This window comes from Tachysurus fulvidraco, chromosome 17 (assembly GCF_022655615.1).
Source record: "Tachysurus fulvidraco isolate hzauxx_2018 chromosome 17, HZAU_PFXX_2.0, whole genome shotgun sequence".
NCBI lineage: Eukaryota > Metazoa > Chordata > Actinopteri > Siluriformes > Bagridae > Tachysurus > Tachysurus fulvidraco.
Genome location: NC_062534.1, coordinates 2689978 through 2710886, shown reverse-complemented (window position 1 = coordinate 2710886; position 20909 = coordinate 2689978). Strand labels below are relative to the sequence as shown.

At 37.2% G+C, this 20909-nt stretch overlaps 2 protein-coding genes across 4 annotated transcripts in view; both read right to left on the bottom strand.

The window, feature by feature from the left end:
• Nucleotides 1-895: 895 nt before the first annotated feature.
• LOC113638200 lies at nucleotides 896-6059 on the bottom strand. 2 transcript variants are annotated; one of them, XM_047802136.1, is made up of 6 exons: nucleotides 5828-6059; nucleotides 5402-5746; nucleotides 3625-3960; nucleotides 3180-3293; nucleotides 2786-2826; nucleotides 896-2160 (listed from the first exon to the last, which is right to left on the bottom strand). In XM_047802136.1, the coding sequence occupies exons 1-6, from the start codon at nucleotides 5862-5864 to the stop codon at nucleotides 2044-2046; spliced, it is 990 nt and encodes a 329-aa protein (XP_047658092.1). In that variant the 5' UTR covers nucleotides 5865-6059; the 3' UTR covers nucleotides 896-2043. The 2 variants fall into 2 exon arrangements, with proteins under 2 accessions (XP_047658092.1, XP_047658091.1); XM_047802135.1 differs by having other exon boundaries at nucleotides 897-2160; nucleotides 3180-3299; nucleotides 5828-6057.
• Nucleotides 6060-8653: 2594 nt separating this feature from the next.
• The window catches only part of LOC113646054, a 13723-nt gene continuing 1467 nt past the window's right edge, over nucleotides 8654-20909 (bottom strand). The window contains exons 1-6 of one of the 2 annotated variants that reach the window (XM_027152063.2): nucleotides 12142-12208; nucleotides 11655-11996; nucleotides 11056-11391; nucleotides 10087-10182; nucleotides 9625-9665; nucleotides 8654-8847 (exon numbers count right to left, since the gene is read on the bottom strand). In XM_027152063.2, coding sequence (XP_027007864.2) covers nucleotides 8731-8847; nucleotides 9625-9665; nucleotides 10087-10182; nucleotides 11056-11391; nucleotides 11655-11996; nucleotides 12142-12184 — 975 coding nt within the window. In that variant the 5' untranslated portion in view covers nucleotides 12185-12208 and the 3' untranslated portion in view covers nucleotides 8654-8730. Of the gene's footprint in view, nucleotides 8848-9624; nucleotides 9666-10086; nucleotides 10183-11055; nucleotides 11392-11654; nucleotides 11997-12141; nucleotides 12209-19816; nucleotides 19931-20909 lie in introns of those variants that run through there. The other variant, XM_047802133.1, reaches the window with a different exon arrangement.

Below are 20909 nucleotides of genomic sequence, written 5' to 3'. Positions count from 1 at the left end.
TAAGACAAGAATCCACAGAGGCATCATCTTTAGACAGGGAAGCACCCTCAAGGTGGAGCTGCTGAAAAGTGACCTGATGATGAAGGCACTGAGTTTTCTGTTCCAGAAGCTTTTATCTGATTGGCTGCTTCAAGTCATGAGTTAAATTTCCTTTTCTGCTATGATTCTATTTTTGTACAATGGTTTTGTTCACCACAAGTTTTTGCTTGTCTGTTTCATTTGTTTCTATAAACTTCTATATCTTCTATATAACTATAAAAGGACGAAAAAATATATTAAGAAAATAACTTTAAAACAGATTCTTTCTTTTTTGGAATATGATATTTTAGATTTTGTTTCTCCTCATTACCTTCACTAGCTATTTTTATGTCTATGAGGAAAATGTATATCTTCATGCAGAGGTCCAGATCCATTTAACCTCACAGCAAAATGTAACTTTAAGCAGAAGTTCTTATCATCATTCCACTCAAATCGGTAATAAAGAAGATTAATAAAGAACCTTTTCTATGTTATTTATTTATTTATTTATTTATTTATTTATTTATTTATATTTTTTATCCACATTTCACCCAGTTGGTTCAGGACATTCAGTACTACTGTTACCTGTTTGGTTGATGTCCTCATGTTGGAGGTAAAGGTGATTTCATTAGGCGGGAAAACTGAACAACAAACAACTGAGGATTAAAACCTACGTTTTTAAATATTTTCATTTACGTCTAAATCGAGGCATCGTGTTTTAAACATCTTTCTTTAGAATAACTGTTTTTACTGCTGCATATTTTTTTTAAAAACTTGCTCCTTACCAACATGATCCCTGAACTCTAGGTCAAAGTTGAAAAGTACATAAAATAATTGACATTTTTTTTATTATATTTTTATTTGTTTTTTAACAGCAACAACAACAACAAAAAGGACAACACATAGAAAAGAAAAAAAAGTTGATGCTGTCAGCAACGCGGGGATAAAACAGACCCAAATGCAGGATAGCGTAAAATAAACTGGGTTTAAGAAGTAAAAAAAATACGAAACAGAGACACAGACTAGAGACAAGACAACAGATGACAACAACAGACAACATCAGAGGATTCCACGCTGATTAAGGCAACACGGCTAAACTAAATACTAACAACAATTAGACACATGAGGAACAAGTGTGCAGAGGCAGGGAGGAAGAGACAAGGGTGGGGCAGACATGTGAACACCAAACATCAACAAAAGCATGTGGCCTAAGTCCGGGCTGGATCCTGACAGTACCCCCCCCCCTCGAGGCGCGGCTCCCGACGTGCCAATCCCGTATCTGAGGGGACCACGATCCCGGCGAGATCCAGGTTGGGGGAGCAAGGCACGTGACGCACACAGTGAGGCAGGTGACGCACACAGCGAGGCATATTTTATCTCACTCTCTCTCGAGCTATAAACGTCACTTCAGAACTCCCAGTGTTCTGAGTTGGTGTCACTAAATGAGGATGAAGTTCACTTTTGAGTCTGGTTCCTCTCAAGATTTCTTCCTCATATCATCTCAGGGAGTTTTTCCTCACCACCATCACCTCAGACTTGATAATAGAGATAAAGGTTATATAGATAATCTGTATATAGTAACTTAATTTTAAACTTTTAAATATTTCTATACTTCTGTAAAGCTGCTTGGATAAAACACTAGACAAATGAATTGAACTGAAATGAATTGAAATATTATTAAAAGCGTACTTTATACTTAATGGCTAATATTTTCTTGCGAGCTAAAATACAATCTTTTTTTTTTTTTTTCACACCTGGTACTCAATAATTGTAGATTAAAAAAAAGATAAGAAATAAAATAAAAATGCTAAAAAATATGTTTTACTCTTGGAATACTATGAGACTGTCACTACAAACACTATTTATTTATTTATTTGTTTTTTTGTTTGTTTATTTATTTATTTATTTATTTATTTATTTATTTATTTACTTACTTATTTATGACATGTTAATGCTTTTCTATCAGGAAATGAAGACTATACATATGAGAGTAACTAACATGAGAAAATAAATGACGTCTATTATCTAAGACACAGAAGAGTAAATCACTTCAGTATAAATGTTATCGTGAGCTCGTTCTGTCTTTCCTGTCTTTTTATTAATCAGTGAGGCAACATAATTCAGCTCCCCAGCATCACGGCTCTGTGGGAACAGATAGGAGAGATTTATTTATTAAAACGTTGTGTTTTATTCTACAGTGTAGGTCAATGATGCAACTATTAGCATATTGGGACATTTAGCCTTATTTGAGCTGGATTAGTTTTTAAGGTAAAGTAATTCATTCATTCATTTTCTACCGCTTATCCGAACTTCTCGGGTCACGGGGAGCCTGTGCCTATCTCAGGCATCATCGGGCATCGAGGCAGGATACACCCTGGACGGAGTGCCAACCCATCGCAGGGCACACACACACTCTCATTCATTCACACACTCACACACTACGGACAATTTTCCAGAGATGCCAATCAACCTACCATGCATGTCTTTGGACCAGGGGAGGAAACCGGAGTACCCGGAGGAAACCCCCGAGGCACGGGGAGAACATGCAAACTCCACACACACAAGGCTGAGGCTGGAATCTAACCCCCGACCCTGGAGGTGTGAGGTGAACGTGCTAACCACTAAGCCACCATGCCCCCCTTAAATCCAAATCAAATAAAGCTTTTGTTATTGTGAAATCTGAAGCAACATAATAAGAATGCTAAGAAAAGAAAAAAAATAGAAAAAGAAAAAGAGGGGAAAAGAGAAGAATCTCAACATTAGTTACCTTATTTTCTGTTTTCTTTACTTTACATTCTTGAGATTTCCCTTTAAAAAGAAAAAAAATGTTCATACAATATCTATATAATGTATTCAATATAGAATGTTTTCGTTTAAATAAGAAATTATTTTGAATGTAAATGTGTGGCGATGTGAGAAAAATCATCTGATCTTTCTGTGGCTTATGGAGAAAAAATAAATAAATAAAAATGAAACCTATATTATGCTCAACATCTCACAATTAATCTAAATATAATAATCTAAATAATCAAAAAATCTAGGTACAAAATTTAGCAAACATTTTTATCATCTGAAGTGTTTCCCAGGCTGCCTTAGATATATGTATTATTTGTATTATACTGAATAATTAAGTTTCTATACAACACATAATAAAGACTCACCAGTGAAACATTCACAGTTTCTTCCTTTACAGGTTGCGATATGAACAACGATCACAAGCACACACACTCCCAAAGCTACAGCGAGGTAGATCACTACAGGATCCGTAGATTTTTCTGTAGCTTAAACATAGAAGAAATTATAATAAAGATGTACATTGTGCTGTATATTACAGAAAACATGATCTATAACAAGTATGTTTTAAACCTGTTCTGGATTTTTCTGTCTGTTGGTGTGTCGGTGTGTTTGTGTGTATCTGTATTTGTATGTGTGTGTGTGTTCAAGTAGCACACTGTACAAAATCTGATGAGGATATAAACTCTATCTGTGATTGTACGTCCCCGTGATCATACCGATGTCATGTTAGTGATCAGAATATTTATGTTAAAAAATGAATAAAAAAATAAGAAATTTATTGTCTCATACTTTGAGTGAATGCGTTCTTACCCATCTGTACTGATGTCCCGTTCCCGAAGATGATCTTCCCACACAGGAGCACAGCGCAGTAGTAAGTTCCAGTATCATTGAGGCTGAGGATGTTCTTGGAGAAGTTGTACACACAGGTGTGTGTAGAAGAGTCGCTCTCACACTGATGGCTGCTGTTGTGATGAGTGTAAATGATTTGAGGATGGGATTGTGGTGGAGCAGCTCTATACCAGAGCACTTGGAGTTCTGCTGCTCTGCTCTCAGAGAGAACCGAGCACTGCAGAGTCACTGAGGCTCCTGCAGGAACCGAGTCAGACACGCCGCGCTGCCACACACTCACTTTTACATCTCTGTCATCTGATCAGTGTGATACAGACACAGACAATTTAGATTGTAACTATTTATACACAGCTCACTAGTTACTAGATTCCTAATAATGCTGTGTACAGAACTTTACAAAGACAAAAACAGTTTAATTCTACGAAAAATTCTACGAATTCTACAAAAAATTCTACGAACAAAGACTAAATAATTCATAATTTCTACTATTAATAAATTCTTTACTGAAGGAATCTTAATATACGTTATTAAAATAAAATCTTAATAAGGAATTGATTAATCACAAATTTAACATTAAACATGTAATTAATTATTTAGTAAACGAACATATGGGACGTTTTTATTCAGTGTAAATAAAAGTCTGATGTCGTGTCTGTGAGTCCGATCTAAAGTGAGTCAGGACTCTGTCGTTCTTTCGGTGTGTTTTAGACGTGTGTTTTTCCCTCTGTTGATGATCTTACACTGAATTTTAGTGTCGAAGAGAAACCTGAGCTGCTTTTTAGATGAACAAACACTCTGAGCTTCTCAGAGAGCAGAAATGGGTTTGAGATCAACATTTACTCTGAAGATACAAACATCTGTGTGGAGAAAAATACTTTTGTATGAATATATCACCTCTAGTGTTGTAGATAAAAACAGGAATAGTGATGAAACACGACAAATCCTTAAAGTCCTGAGTGTCTACTTTCATATGAGCTTCATATTAACACCACAGTGGAGTGAGACACGAGGAAGACGTTCAGTAGTGAACATGGACACGAGAAACAGGTCTATATCAGAATCAGAATTAGAATCAGAAAGAGCTTTATTTCTAGGAATGTTTACACATGAGAGGAATTTGTTTTAGTGACATAAGCTCCACAGTGTTAGAGAATGACATAAGCTCACATTAAAGAAAATTACTCATTATTTAATAATTATACTCTAGAAAGGCATTTAAGTCATGTTTAGTCACTAAGTGAAGATATTTATTGTATGTCTTGTTGAATGGGGAGATAAAATATAAAATAAATACATCATATATTAAAGAAAACATAAATATATATACAGATTGTCATAAAATAATCCTCACATTTACCACATAGCAAACAATAAAAATGATTTGTATGCATATTTAGCAACACAAAAATTGTTTCTCTCTTTTTTTTTCTTAATTTCTTTTTCTTTTTATTTCTATTTGTTTTGTATATTTCTTACATAATTCTTGATTACAGATAATACAACAGCCATGTTTTCAATAGCGGCAGTGATTCTTGATAGAATGATGATGAAAAAACTTTTGAAATTGTATGTTACATTTATTAAAAGGTGGATTTTTATTTTCAAATCTCAGTATTTTTACACCACTAACTAACTATTGGAAAAATCCATCTTAAGATAAAACACTCTTTAAACACTCTGTATATACATTTATATGTACATGTGACTGTGTGTGTGTGTGTGTGTGTGTGTGTGTTACCTGTCACAGCTACAAATGTTCCATTGGAAAATTCAAAATGGCCCCAGCTATATATGCCACAGAAATACAATCCTTCATCAGGTTTCTTTGTTTGTAGAATTGTTAAAGAAATTCCATTCACGATTTCATCTACTTTAAATCTTGAGCTGAACTCAGGTGAAGTTTGGGTGTCTATCAGTGCTGTTGTTTTCCTCACTTCCTCAGGCATCTGACCAAATTGTTGCTTGTACCAAACTATAAGTTCTTTACTGACTTTTTCTCGAAACGTGCAGTTCAGAGTCACACGTCCTCCAGACTTCACCCAGACAAACGACGTTTGGTTAAAATCCTCAGCGTGGGCTGGAACTAGAAAACCAGTTCAAGTCAGATCCAGTGTGACTGATGAAATACAGTATTAAATGATATCAACTCACGTGTAAAACTTACACATTTGAAGAAATAACACAATCCAGAGTAGATACATCTTCGTAAAACACACAATCCTTGAGTTGAGGTGTTTGTAAGTATTGAGAGAACCAAACAACTGAATTTTATACTGGAGATTTTCATCTGATTGGCTGGAACAAGTCACATGTTCACTTACCCGCGTGTATCTGTGTGTGTGTTTAGCAGTGAGTATAAGTCACTAAGACCTGTGTATCTCTGTGTGTGCGAGTGTGTGTGTGTGTGTATGTGTGTGTGTATGTATATGTGTGTGTGTTGGGTGTGTGTGTGTTTGGGTGTCAGTTAATCTGAGAAAGCAGGATTTCACCTAATCCACATAATCCAGGCCTTTTCCTCCCTAAAGCCAGGTTTCTGCATTACAGACACAAGCTGCTGTAACACAAAGCTGAATATAAATCTCTAAGCTAATACATCAGGACTGAGCAGAAGTTCTACAATCCTACACAAGTTTCATATAGATTTAAATTAATCTATGATTTAATTTATCAGCACAATCATAAGGCTAATATTGCTTGGAAAAAATGTAAACAAATTTAAATAAAGAGAAAATTACAAATAAAAAAAAACCTTAAATACTGAATGTTTATGACCATGAACATGTGCAGGATGTCAGTGTGAATGTGGGAGGGGATTAATTCAGGCTTTAATGTCTCTCTGCCTTCACCACTGTGACGCTAACCAATCATATTCTCTCTCTCTCTCTCTCTCTCTCTCTCTCTCTCTCTCTCTCTCTCTCTCTCTCTCTCTCTCTCAAACCCCACCCCACCCCGCCCCCCCACAGACACACATATAAAGGACAAATACGACTGTTTATTTGACTTTAATACATTATAACATAAGTACAACATTGTATATGTTAAATATACGACTGCACTGAATGTAGGATATGTATGTGTCTTATAATGGGCTTTATATATATATAGTATCTGACAGAAGTAAGTACACCTCTCACATTATATCTTTACATGTGACAACACTTAAGAAATGACACTGTGCTCCAGTTTAAAGTAGTGAGTGAGTGTTCAGCTTGTATAACAGTGTAAAGAATTTGATGTCCATTCAAAATATAATTTAACTCAATTTATTCAGAAGCTAAGGGGAGGGACAACATATACTACTGAACTTCTTACAATAATATCTGAGAGAACCCATATCCCATATTCTGGTAATTACAACTATAATAATAATAATTTGATAAACTCAACAAATCTACATACTGTGAGACATTCAGTCTAATCTTCATTATCACAAATGTTTGCCTTGATTTTTGCAGTGATATTAATTATACACTAAGCTCTTAATGCATATGGAGTTTTTCATGCTGGCCTCATATCTATGGAAGGTTCCTCTGGGTTCCTCTTGTTTGCTCCCATCTCCTAAACACATGCTGTTAGGATGCTATAAATCCAGATTGTATTCCCATCTCATGTGGTATAGAATGAATAGATGAATAAATTTGTTTTGAACCCTAGATTGATATTAATCTCTCTGGGTTTTATCTGAAGTGTGGATATCCAATACTTATAGGGGGAAGAAGGAGACACCTTTATCCAGAGCAACTTACATTTTTTTATACGACTGAACATCAAAGGCCTTGCTTAGGAGCCCGGTAGCCATGGCAGCTTGGTGGACTTAAACCTTCTGAAGAGTAGTTCAACACATTAACCACTATGCTACCATATCCCATGTCGCAAGTTACTGAACTACTGTTCAGAAGGTTATGAGTTCAAATTCAAGGTCCAACAAACTGCTGCTCCTGGGACCCTGATCAAGGCCCTTATCTCTCAAATGCCCAGCTGGATAAATGAGGTAAATAAAGCAAAATGATGCCATTAAAGTAAATAATCCCCTTGTTTGGTGAATGCAGTTTGTAAGCACATGGACCTACATTGTGTATCTGAGATGTCTTCTAACTTGTTACTTGAACACGTGTGGAAATCTGGCTTGTACACAGCATAAGGAAATTATGAGTACAATATCCTGTCATTGGTTGTCATCAACAGCCTTTTGTTTTTATTGTTCTACACTGAACCTTCTGCAAAATGCATATTTACATTTAGATTACATTTACATTTACAGCAATGGGCAGACCCCCTTATCCAGAGCGACGTACAAAAGTCCTCAAGTCTCTACTATTGAATACATTAACTCTGGTTCACTAGGTTACATACTTAAGATACCATGAGTCTAAAACACTGATTTTTTTGTGTGTGTATGTGTGTGTGTATGTGTGTGTGTGTATATGTGTGTGTGTGTGTGTGTGTGTGTGTGTGTGTGTGTGTGTGTGTGTGTGTGTGTGTGTGTGTATACACACATACAACAAACAGGAAAGGAAGTGCTATTTGAAGTGGCTCATGAATAAGGTGGTGGAATGACCTTCCCCTAGAGGTCCGGACAGCTGAGTCACTGGCTATTTTAAAGCAGCGGTTGAAGACCTACTAATTCAGGAAACACTTTAAATAGCACTTCTTTCCTTATCTTTTGCATTTAAAAAAAAAAAATAAATAAATAAATAAAAACACAACCTTTGACACTTTTTCATTGTAAAGAGATTTAAGCACTTATGTGAACTTATTATGAACTGAACTGAATTGAAATATTATTAAAAGCGTAATTCATACTTAATGGCTATTATCTTTTTTTTTCTCTCACCTGATACTTGATAACTGTAGATAAGAAAAAGAAAAAAAAAGATAAGAAATGTAAAAAAAAAAAAATACAAAAAAAAAAAAATTTTTTACTCTTGGAATACTATGAGACTGTCACTACAAACACTACACATTTATTTATTTATTTATTTATGGCATGTTAATGATTTTCTATCAGGAAATGAAGACTATACATATGAGAGTAACTAACATGAGAAAATAAATGACGTCTATTATCTAAGACACAGAAGAGTAAATCACTTCAGTATAAATGTTATCGTGAGCTCGTTCTGTCTTTCCTGTCTTTTTATTAATCAGTGAGGCAACATAATTCAGCTCCCCAGCATCACGGCTCTGTGGGAACAGATAGGAGAGATTTATTTATTAAAAAGTTGTGTTTTATTCTACAGTGTAGGTCAATGATGCAAATATTAGCATATTGTGACATTTAGCCTTATTTGAGCTGATTAGTTTTTAAGGTAAAGTAATTCATTAATTTTCTATCGCTTATCCTAGCTTCTCGGGTCTCATGCATCGAGGCAGGATACACCCTGGACGGAGTGCCAACCCATCACAGGGCACACACACTCTCATTCACACACACACTCACACACTACGGACAATTTTCCAGAGATTCCAATCAACCTACCATGCATGTCTTTGGACCGGGGGAGGAAACCGGAGTACCCGGAGGAAACCCCCAAGGCACGGGGAGAACATGCAAACTCCACACACACAAGGCGGAGGCGGCAATCGAACCCCAATCCTGGAGGTGTGAGGCGAACGTGCTAACCACTAAGCCATCGTGCCCCCCAGGTAAAGTAATTCAGACAGGAAATCATCAAATCTCTTTCATCCGATTGTGGGTTTTTTTTTTTTTTTTTTTTTGTTTTTTTTTTGTATTTTAAGGTTTAAGTCTAACATGAATATTATTACTGACAGAACGATAAAACAGACATTTTCAGGAAGTTTATTAGCAATCGCTTAAATAAATCCAAATCAAATAAGGCTTTTGTTATTGTGACATATGAAGCAACATAATAAGAATGTCAAGAAAAGAAAGAAAAAAAGTAGATTAAGGAGAAGAAGAAGAAGAATTGGCAAAAGGAGAAGAATCTCAACATTAGTTACCTTATTTTCTGTTTTCTTTACTTTACATTCTTGAGATTTCCCTTTAAAAGGAAAAAATATGTTCATACAATATCTATGTAATGTATTTAATATAGAATCTTTTTGTTTAAATAAGAAATAATTTTGAAAGTAAATGTGTGGCAATGTGAGAAAAATCATCCCATCTTTCTGTGGCTTAAGAAATGAAATAAATAAGAGAAAAAATAGAGAAAAAATAAATAAATTAATAAATAAATAAATAAATAAATAAATAAATAAATAAATAAATAAATAAAAGCTATATTATGCTCAACATCTCACAATAAATCTAAATATAATAATCTCAATAATCAAAAAATCTAGGTACAAAATTTAGCAAACATTTTTATCATCTGAAGTGTTTCCCAGGCTGCCTTAGATATATGTATTATTTGTATTATACTGAATAATTAAGTTTCTATACAACACATAACGAAGACTCACCTCTACAGGTTGCGATATGAGCAACGATCACAAGCACACACACTCCCAAAGCTACAGCGAGGTAGATCACTACAGGATCCGTAGATTTTTCTGTAGCTTAAACATAGAAGAAATTATAATAAAGATGTACATTGTGCTGTATATTACAAAAAACATTATCTATAACAAGTGTGTTTTAAACCTGTTCTGGATTTAAGTATACAGTCCATCACCATGACTGAGATCATTTATAAAGGACAAATATGACCCACTTTTTATCCCACTTTAATATATTATTATTAAATAAAATTAAATTATAGTGAGGGGGCACGGTGGCTTAGTGGGTACCACGTTCGCCTCACACCTCCAGGGTTGGGGTTCGATTCCCGCCTCCGCCTTGTGTGTGCGGAGTTTGCATGTTCTCCCCGTGCCTCGGGGGTTTCCTCCGGGTACTCCGGTTTCCTCCCCCAGTCCAAAGACATGCATGGTAGGTTGATTGGCATCTCTGGAAAATTGTCCGTAGTGTGTGAATGAGTGAATGAGAGTGTGTGTGTGCCCTGCGATGGGTTGGCACTCCGTCCAGGGTGTATCCTGCCTTGATGCCCGATGACGCCTGAGATAGGCACAGGCTCCCCGTGACCCGAGAAGTTCGGATAAAGCGGTAGAAAATGAATGAATGAATGAATGAATGAATGAATAAATTATAGTGAAGCTAAATGTATATATGTTAAATATACAACTGCACTGAATGTAGATATTTTATATCTGTCTTACAGTGGGCTTTATATGTAGTGTGTGTGTGCGTCTGTGTGTGTGTGTGTGCACACTGTATATTACAAAATCTGATGAGGATATAAACTCTATATGTGATTGTACGTCCCTGTGATAATACCGATGTCATGTTAGTGATCAGAATATCAATGTTAAAAAATTAATAAAAAAATAAGAAATTTATTGTCTCATATTTTAATTAAGTGAATGTGTTCTTACCCATCTGTACTGGTGTCCCGTTCCCGAAGATGATCTTCCCACACAGGAGCACAGCGCAGTAGTAAGTTCCAGTATCATTGAGGCTGAGGATGTTCTTGGAGAAGTTGTACACACAGGTGTGTGTAGAAGAGTCGATCTCACACTGACGGCTGCTGTTGTGATGAGTGTAAATGATTTGAGGATGGGATTGTGGTGGAGCAGCTCTGAACCAGAGCACTTGGAGTTCTGCTGCTCTGCTCTCAGAGAGAACCGAGCACTGCAGAGTCACTGAGGCTCCTGCAGGGACGGAGTCCCACACGTTGTGTTGCCACACCCTCACTTTTACATCTACAGTACCTGTTAATGACATTCAGGTCATTATATCAGTTATATATTATACTTTTTTTGTACATTAGAGAAATCATATTGAAATGGATTGTCGGGAAACAGATGCAAGTGTGGAGTATTTTTAGTTTTTAAGTGAAACACATCAATGAATAAATAAATAAATAACCATATCATAAGAATATCAGTACATCCACTGACCACAGACATGTGATTTAATGAGTAAATCTGACACCCAATGGTTAATAGTAAAATGAAGTAAATTCATTTTTTACCTTTGACTGATAAAAATGTTCCGTTTCCAAACCTCGTTAAAAATATTCTGTATCCACAGTAATACACGGCTTCATCTGATGGTTCCACGTTAGTTATTTTTAAATGGCAGCTTTTTTTGTCATTCTCGATGCTGAATTTTGGTGGTTTGAACTCATTTTCATAAAGGGGTTCATGTTGAACTGCGACTATTATGCGAGGCTCGTGTCCGACTTTGTGTTTGTACCAAACGACAGATCCAGGGTTATTGTCGTTCAACTTAAAGCAGCTCAGAGTCACGTTCTCACCAACACCAGCAGAGATCCATGGGTCAGGCTGAGAGACATCACTGTTCTGTGTAGAAACTAATATCAAGAATTAGAGTCTGACACATAAAGAAGTTTACTAAAGCGTATTCTAAATATTTAGTTAATTAATTATTCTAAACAATAATACATAAAATAATACTTATCCTGTGTCTGGCTTGAGTACATAAACATGGCCACTTACCGACTGTGATCCACATCATCATGATCATCATGATTATCATCATCCTCAGTCTGAGGTCTGTGCCTCTTCTCGCTCAACTGTCAGATGAACACATCTCACTTAGTGGCAGTAATTTATGATGTGAAACTGTGACATCACAGTGTGACTGAGGTAACTGACTGTGGTCATTAGTGCTGTTCCTGGCAGGTTTGTGGAATAACACTTTAAGATCTTCACAAGTTTATTGATTGATTGATTCATTGATTCATTGATTCATTCATGCCTTGTCAGTTTCTTAAAGTAGAGTAGAAAACTTAAATTTTATATTTTTGCATCTGTTACCAATATTTATCTGGAATAGCATTAAACACTAAAATAAAAAATATATATATATATATATTTTCCTAGAAAATAATATACATCGGATTCATATTTTATTGGTTACTTGAGCTAATAAACCTATTATTATTATTATTATTATTATTATTATTATTAGTAGTAGTAGTAGTAGTAGTAGTAGTAGTAATATTAATAATAATAATAATAATAATAATAATAATAATAATAATAATAATAATAATAATAATTTGTAAATGAAATGTAAAACTTTGTGCCGTTGTGAGTTTGTGAGTTTGTGTGTGTGTGTGTGTGTTGGGTGTGTGTGTGTGTGTGTGTGTGTGTGTGTGTGTGTGTGTGTGTGTGTGTGTGTGTGTGTGTGTGTGTTTGGGTGTCAGTTAATCTGAGAAAGCAGGATTTCACCTAATCCACATAATCCAGGCCTTTTCCTCCCTAAAGCCAGGTTTCTGCATTACAGACACAAGCTGCTGTAACACAAAGCTGAATATAAATCTAATACAAATTACAAATAAAAGTCTTTTCAAGTTTCAATCTATAACAAAATAGATTAATTAATCTATAACAAAACAATAAGTAAAAATAAAACTGAAAGAAAATGAATTAAACCTTAAATACTTAATGTTTATGACCATGAACATGTGCAGGATGTCAGTGTGAATGTGGGAGGAGTTTAATTCAGGCCTTATTGTGGCTCCGCCTTCACCACTGTGACACTAACCAATCTCTCTCTCTCTCTCTCTCTCTCTCTCTCTCTCTCTCTCTCTCTCTCTCTCTCTCTCTCTCTCTCTGTCTCTCTCTATTTCTCTCTCTAAAACCCCACCCCACTGCCCACCCCCCATAGACTCACATTTAAAGGAGAAATACGACTGTTTATTTTACTTATCAATAATACATCATTATTATCATTATTAAGTACAACATTGACACTGTGCTCCAATGTAACGTAGTGAGTGTTCAGCTTGTATAACAGTGTAAATTTGATGTCCACTCAAAATATAATTTAACTCAATTTAATCCGTAGCAACGGGGAAGGGACAACATATACTACTGAACTTCTCACAATAATATCTGAGAGAACCCATATCCCATATTCTGGTCATTACAACTATAATAATAATATTAATAATAATAATAATAATAATAATATTACTACTACTACTACTTCTAATAATAATAATAATAATAATAATAATAATAATAATAATAATAATAATAATAATAATAATAATAATAATAAACTTCCCAAAATGTAGCTGGTGTAATAATATAATTTAATAATAATAATTCAGACTGCTTGGGTTACTGTGCATGTCAGAAGGTCATGAGTTCAAATTCAAGGTCCAACAAACTGCTGCTCTTGGGACCGTGAGCAAGGCCCTTATCTCTCAAATTCCCAGCTGGATAAATGAGTTAAAGAGTGGATCAGGATGCCATTAAAGCAAATATCCCCTTGTTTGGTGAATGCAGTTTGTAAGCACATGGACCTACATTGTGTATCTGAGATGTCTTCTAACTTGTTCCTGCATAAGGAAATAATGAGTACAATATCCTGTCATTGGTTTTCATCAACAGCCTTTTGTTTTTATTGTTCTATGCTGAACCTTCTTCAAAATGCATATTTACATTTAGATTACATTTACATTTACAGCAATGGGCAGACCCCCTTATCCAGAGCGACGTACAAAAGTCCTCAAGTCTCTACTATTGAATACATTAACTCTGGTTCACTAGGTTACATACTTAAGATACCATGAGTCTAAAACACTGCCGATTTTTTTTGTGTGTGTGTGAGTGTGTGTGTGTGTGTGTGTGTGTGTGTGTGTGTGTGTGTGTGTGTGTGTGTGTGTGTGTGTGTGTGTGTGTGTGCGTACAGGAAAGGATGTGCTAGATGAAGTGGTTCATAAACAAGTATGTCTTCAACTGTCAAACTATATTTATAGCATGTTCTTGAGGTTTACTCTTTTGTGTAGTTCATATACACTTTATTGTGTGTTTATGCTTTATATAGTCACGTGTCATGTATAGTTGCACTCCAATGTGTACGAGTTACATAGAGACAATACATTTTTGTATTTTCTATTATATCGTGCTTACGGAGAGCAAGATTTTGATCATAATTATCTGAATGTTACATATTAAAAAAAACAATGATTTAAATATAATTACTAATATTAATTACTACACACTGTTATGATTAACATTAATGACTACAATGCATTAACACTTATATGGCATTAACATGCTTAAACAATGACAATGAACAGACTGACATCTTTTATTTAGAAAAATTACAATTATAGAAAATCTAATTACGAGGCAATTTTATCAGTTCAGAATAAGCCGTGTCTTGATTTTGTCCTTTTTTTATTCTTCCACTTTTAGTTTTCCTCTCAGTGAAATTCAAGGCAGCGTAATTCAGCTCCACGGCATCACGGCCCTGCAGGAGCGAATAGAAAGAGTTTGGAAATAACACTATTAATGTTTATCTATCATCAATAGATCCATAGTATCTGGTCAGGTACCAACTTTCAAGAGATCAAGTGTTATTCCTATCCTAAAGAAACCTGCTCTGGATCCATCAGACATCAGTAACTACAGACCGGTATCACTTCTCTCGTTTCTTTCTAAAATTCTTTAGTGCATTGTCTATAATCAACTGTCTGTCTATCTCTCACAGAACAACCTCCAAGAGCCCAACCAGTCTGGCTTTAAAGTAGGTCATTCCACAGAGACAGCCCTTTTGGATGTCTCTGAAAAACTACATGCTGCTAGATCAGCCAAACTGTCATCCGTCCTTAACCTCCTTGACCTTTCAGCGGCGTTTGATACGGTCAACCACAAAACTCTCTTATTCACCCTCAGGAGTCTTGGGATTTGCGGATCAGCTTGGGAATGGTTTGCTTCCTACCTGGAAGGACGCTCATATCAGGTAACATGGAGGGGAGTGAAATCTGCTCCATGCAGACTCTCCACTGGTGTCCTACAGGGCTCAGTACTCCCACTCTCAGATGTCACAGCTTCTGATCGGATCTCAGCATGTCTGACAGAAATTTCATCATGGATGACTCATGCTCAATCCTAGAAAAATCTTGGGGTAACCATGGACAATCAACTGTCCTTTTCTTCTCTTGTTGCTAATGTGACAGCATGCGTTGTGTGCTTCGAGAATCCCGAGCCCATGCAGATTGACTTCACGCGCCTCACGCCCAAAGAACGAGTGCAACGCTTCCGCCAACAGCTCTGCCTATACTGCGGGGAACCCGGACACAGGCTAGCCACCTGCCCCACCAGACCCCCCAACAGGCGGACCGCTCCGGTGAATCAAGATTCTGTCATTCCTCAATCACAGGACTGCACTCGATCGGTGTACGACTCGAGGTGCGTGGAGAGAACATTAATCTACTCGCTCTTATTGACTCGGGCACAGCGGGGAACTTTATGTCATGGAAGTTCGCTCAAACCAATAACGTCCCGGTAATTCCCTGTGTTTCCCCTTTGGCAGTGGAAGCGATAGATGGATGGCTGCACTGAGAAGGACGCATCACACACATCACCAGGGAACTCAACCTACTAGTGGGGGACCACCATCACGAGCGCATTGGATTTCACATTATCCACTCTCCCCGACACACCCAAACTCCATAACCCAGTGATCTCCTGGCTCGAACTGCAAATCTTGAACTGGGGCAGCATGTGTACCCAACACCACCGGCCTATGGAGGGCCCGCTAGAACTCAACAGCACGGACGCCACGCCTTCCGCCTCCGACAACCCCGAACTTTCGACCGAATACCAGGACCTTGCAGAGGCATTCAGCAAAACCAAGGCCACTGAACTACCACCACATCGCCCCTGCGACTGTGCCATCGAACTCCTGCCATGGGCCAAACAGCCTAGAGGAAGAATCTTTCCCCTCTCACAGCCGGAGTCAGCGGCCATGAACGCGTACATCAAGGAGGAGTTGAACAAGGGGTTCATCCGGCCCTCCGTATCCCCAGCATCTTCAGGGTTCTTTTTTGTAAAGAAGAAGGACAGGGGGCTCTGACCATGCATGGACTACCTAGCCTTAAACGATCTCATGGTCAAGTTTCGATATCCCCTTCCGCTCGTGCCGTCAGCCTTGGTGGGGCGCGGTATTTCACCAAACTAGACCAAACTAGATCTCTGCTGCGACTATAATCTTATCCGCATCCGAGAGGGAGATGAGTGGAAAACTGCTTTTTCAACCCAGTCTGCCCACTATGAATATTTAGTCATGCCGTTTGGCCTTTCTAACAGTCCGGCGGTCTTCCAGTCCTTCATTAATGACGTATTCCATGACATGTTAGACCACTGGGTAATCGTCTACATGGACGACATCCTCATTTATTCTGAGAACCTGCCGGAGCATGTCCAGCACGTGAGGGTGGTATTGCAGTGCCTGATTCAGCACCGTCTATACGCAAAGGAAGAAAAGTACAAAAAAGTACAGAGTTAAGATGAGACTCCAGAGATCTCACTCACTCACCAAACTTCTCGGGTCACAGGGAGCCTGTGCCTATCTCAGGCGTCATCGGGCACCAAGGCAGGATACACCCTGGAAAGAGGTGAGACAACCAGGAAGGAGGAAACTGGAGTACCCGGAGAACATGCAATCTCCGCACACACAAGGCGGAGGCAGGAATCAAACCCCCGACCCTGGAGGTGCGAGGCGAACGTGCTAACCACTGACCCAGCGTGCCGACATCCTCAGACGTGAAATGTCACTAAGTCACTGTCACTGTAGACAAATGACAAAAGCTGCGAGTATTTTATACTGGACACTTTCACCTGATTGGCTGCTACAAGTAAGTCACAGGTTCTTTATGTAGATGGAAAAAAAGATTTCCTTTCCAGCTACAGGTTTCTATTTTGGTAACTCAGGTCTTTCATACTCTTGTAATCATACCCTCGTAGTCAGAGGTGTAAAGCGGACGTCGTACTGCTTTAGCCGTCAGTGAAATCTAACAATAATCGACATAATAGAAAATAGAAAAAAGTCATTAATATTACATTCATTCTAAAACTTTTAAACTTCATTTTTGTGAACATTTCCTGTTTGTTCCTGTAACCAAACACTAATAATTTCCTTGTAACCAAACACTAATATCTGCATATTTTCTCTCACTCTCTCTCGAGCTATAAACACCACTTCAGAGCTCCCAGTGTTCTGAGTCGGAGTCTCGACTGTTGGTGGTCACTCTGCTGGACACAGACCTGCATGGACAGCCCGTGACCCAATGGAGTGCTGTGGATAGAAGCACTAGGAGATATCACACCATCTATAAACTGCTATTGTGTCGGTCTACTGTCTGTTTTCATCAGTGAACATTTGAAGATCTCAGCAGGAAGGAATTAGTGTTAAGTCTGTAATGAACTCAGAAATGATGCTGCTCTATAGGTTCCTCAGGAGCACTTGGTCAAAAAATTCAAGTGGATTATAAACTGTTGTAGAAAGGACTTTATTTACATTATCATTATTTACATTGACATTATTTACATTGACATTATTTACATTGACATTATTTCCTGTTCAGTGTCACTAAATGAGGATGAGGTTCACTTCTAAGTCTGGTTCCTCTCAAGGTTTCTTCCTCATATCATCTCAGGGGGATTTTCCTCGATTTTCTTAATTTTTCATTTTTTTTTAAATGTTTCTATACTTCTGTAAAGCTGCTTTGATAAAACACTAGACAAATAAATCGAACTGAACTAAAATATTATTAAAAGCGTACTTTATACTTAATGGCTAATATTATCTTGTGAGCTTAAATATAATCTGTTTTTTTTTTTTTTTTCTTTCACCTGATACTCGATAACTAACAGTTGAGAATAACACAAAAGATAAGAAATAAAAAAAAAAGTTTTTGAAATAAAGTTTTTACTCTTGGAATACTCTGAGACTGTCACCACAAACACTAAACATTTATTAATTTATTTATTTATTTGTTTGTTTGTTTGTTTGTTTGTTTGTTTGTTTGTTTATGACATGTTAATAATTTTCTATCAGGATATGAAGACTATACATATGAGAGTAATTAACATGAGAAAATAAATGACGTCTATTATCTAAGACACAGAAGAGTAAATCACTTCAGTATAAATGTTATCGTGAGCTCGTTCTGTCTTTCCTGTCTTTTTATTAATCAGTGAGGCAACATAATTCAGCTCCCCAGCATCACGGCTCTGTGGGAACAGATAGGAGAGATTTATTTATTAAAATGTTGTGTTTTATTCTACAGTGTAGGTCAATGATGCAAATATTAGCATATTGTGACATTTAGCCTTATTTGAGCTGGATTAGTTTATAAGGTAAAGTAATTAATTAATTAATTAATTCATTTTCTATCGCTTATCCGAACTTTCTCGGGTCACGGGGAGTCTCGGGCATCTAGGCAGGATACGCCCTGGACGGATTGCCAACCCATCGCAGGGCACACACACACTCTCATTCACTCACACACTACAGACAATTTTCCAGAGATGCCAATCAACTTACCATGCATGTCTTTGGATCGGCGGAGGAAACCGGGGTACTCGGAGGAAACCCCCGAGGCACGGGGAGAACATGTAAACTCCACACACGCACAAGGCAGAGGTGGAAATCGAACCCCCAACCCTGGAGGTGTGAGGCAAACGTGCTAACCACTAAGCCATCGTGCCCCCCAGGTAAAGTAATTCAGACAGGAAATCAAACTTCTTTCATCCGATTGTGTGGTTTTTTTTTTGTATTTTAAGGTTTAAGTCTAACAGGAATATTATTACTGACTGAACGATAAAACAGATGTTTTCAGGAAGTTTATTAGCAATCGCTTAAATACCGAAGTACAATAAATCCAAAATCAAATAAGGCTTTTTTTGTTGCGAAATATGAAGCAACATAATAAGAATGTTAAGAAAAGAAAGAAAAAAAATAGAATAAGGAGAAGAAGAAGAAGAAGAGGCAAAAGGAGAAGAATCTCAACATTACTTACCCTATTTTCTGTTTTTGTTACTTTACATTCTTGAGATTTCCCTTTAAAAAGAAAAAAAAAATGTTCATACAATATCTATATAATGTACTAAATATAGAATATATAAATAAGAAATCCTTTGAAAGTAAATGTGTGGCATTGTGAGAAAAATCATCTTATCATTCTGTGGCTTATGGACATCTCACAATTAATCTAAATATAATAATCTAAATAATCAAAAAATCTAGGTACAAAATTTAGCAAACATTTTTATCATCTGAAGTGTTTCCCAGGCTGCCTTAGATATATGTATTATTTGTATTATACTGAATAATTAAGTTTCTATACAACACATAATAAAGACTCACCAGTGAAACATTCACAGTTTCTTCCTTTACAGGTTGCGATATGAACAACGATCACAAGCACACACACTCCCAAAGCTACAGCGAGGTAGATCACTACAGGATCTGTAGATTTTTCTGTAGATTAAACATACAAGAAATAATAATAAAGTTGTACATTGTGCTGTATATTACAGAAAACATTATCTATAACAAGTGTATTTTGAACCTGTTCTGGATTTAAGTATACAGTCCATCACCATGACTGAGATCATTTATAAAGGACAAATATGACCCACTTTTTATCCCACTTTAATATATTATTGTCTCACTCACTCATTCATTTCCTACCGCTTATCCGAACTTCTCGGGTCACGGGGAGCCTGAGCTATCTCAGGAGTCATCGGGCATCGAGGCAGGATACAGCCTGGATGGAGTGCCAACCCATCGCAGGACACACACACTCTCATGCAATCACACACTGTGGAAAATTTTCCAGAGATGCCAATCAACCTACCATGCATGTCCTTGGACTGGGGGAGGAAACCAGAGTACCCGGAGGAAACCCCCGAGGCACGGGGAGAACAAGCAAACTCCACACACACGAGGCGGAGGCGGTAATCGAAGCCCGACCGTGGAGATGTGAGGGGAACGGGCTAACCAATAAGCCACTAAGCCACAGTGCCCCCGTAATATATTATTATTAAGTAAAATTAAATGATGGTAGTGAAGCTAAATGTATATATGTTAAATATACAACTGTACTGAATGTAGATATTTTATATCTGTCTTACAATGGGCTTTATATGTACAGTAGTGTGTGTCTTTGTGTGTTGTTGTGTTTGTGTATCTGTGTGTGTGTGTTGGTGTGTGTGTGTGTGTGTGTGTGTGTGTGTGTGTGGGTGGGTGGGTGTCTCTGTGTGCACATGTATAATATATACATATCTGTGTGTGTGTGTGTGTGTGTGTGTGTGTGTGTGTGTGTGTGTGTGTGTGTGTGTGTGTGTGTGTGTGTGTGTGTGCGTCTGTGTGTTGGTGTGTTTGCGTATCTGTTCGTGTGTGTGTGTGGGTGTGTGGGTGTGGGTGTTGGTGTGTGTGCATATGTATAATATATACA

Excerpts from the sequence above, each read along its gene's own strand:
- LOC113638200 (XM_047802135.1), bottom strand. The coding sequence starts at position 5,864 with ATGTATCTACTCTGGATTGTGTTATTTCTTCAAATGT. Across the intron at positions 5,747-5,827 it reads TGTGTTATTTCTTCAAATGT|TTCCAGCCCACGCTGAGGAT; the intron begins GTAAGTTTTACA and ends CTGGTTTTCTAG. Across the intron at positions 3,300-3,624 it reads CGGGACATCAGTACAGATGG|CTACAGAAAAATCTACGGAT; the intron begins GTAAGAACGCAT and ends TCTATGTTTAAG.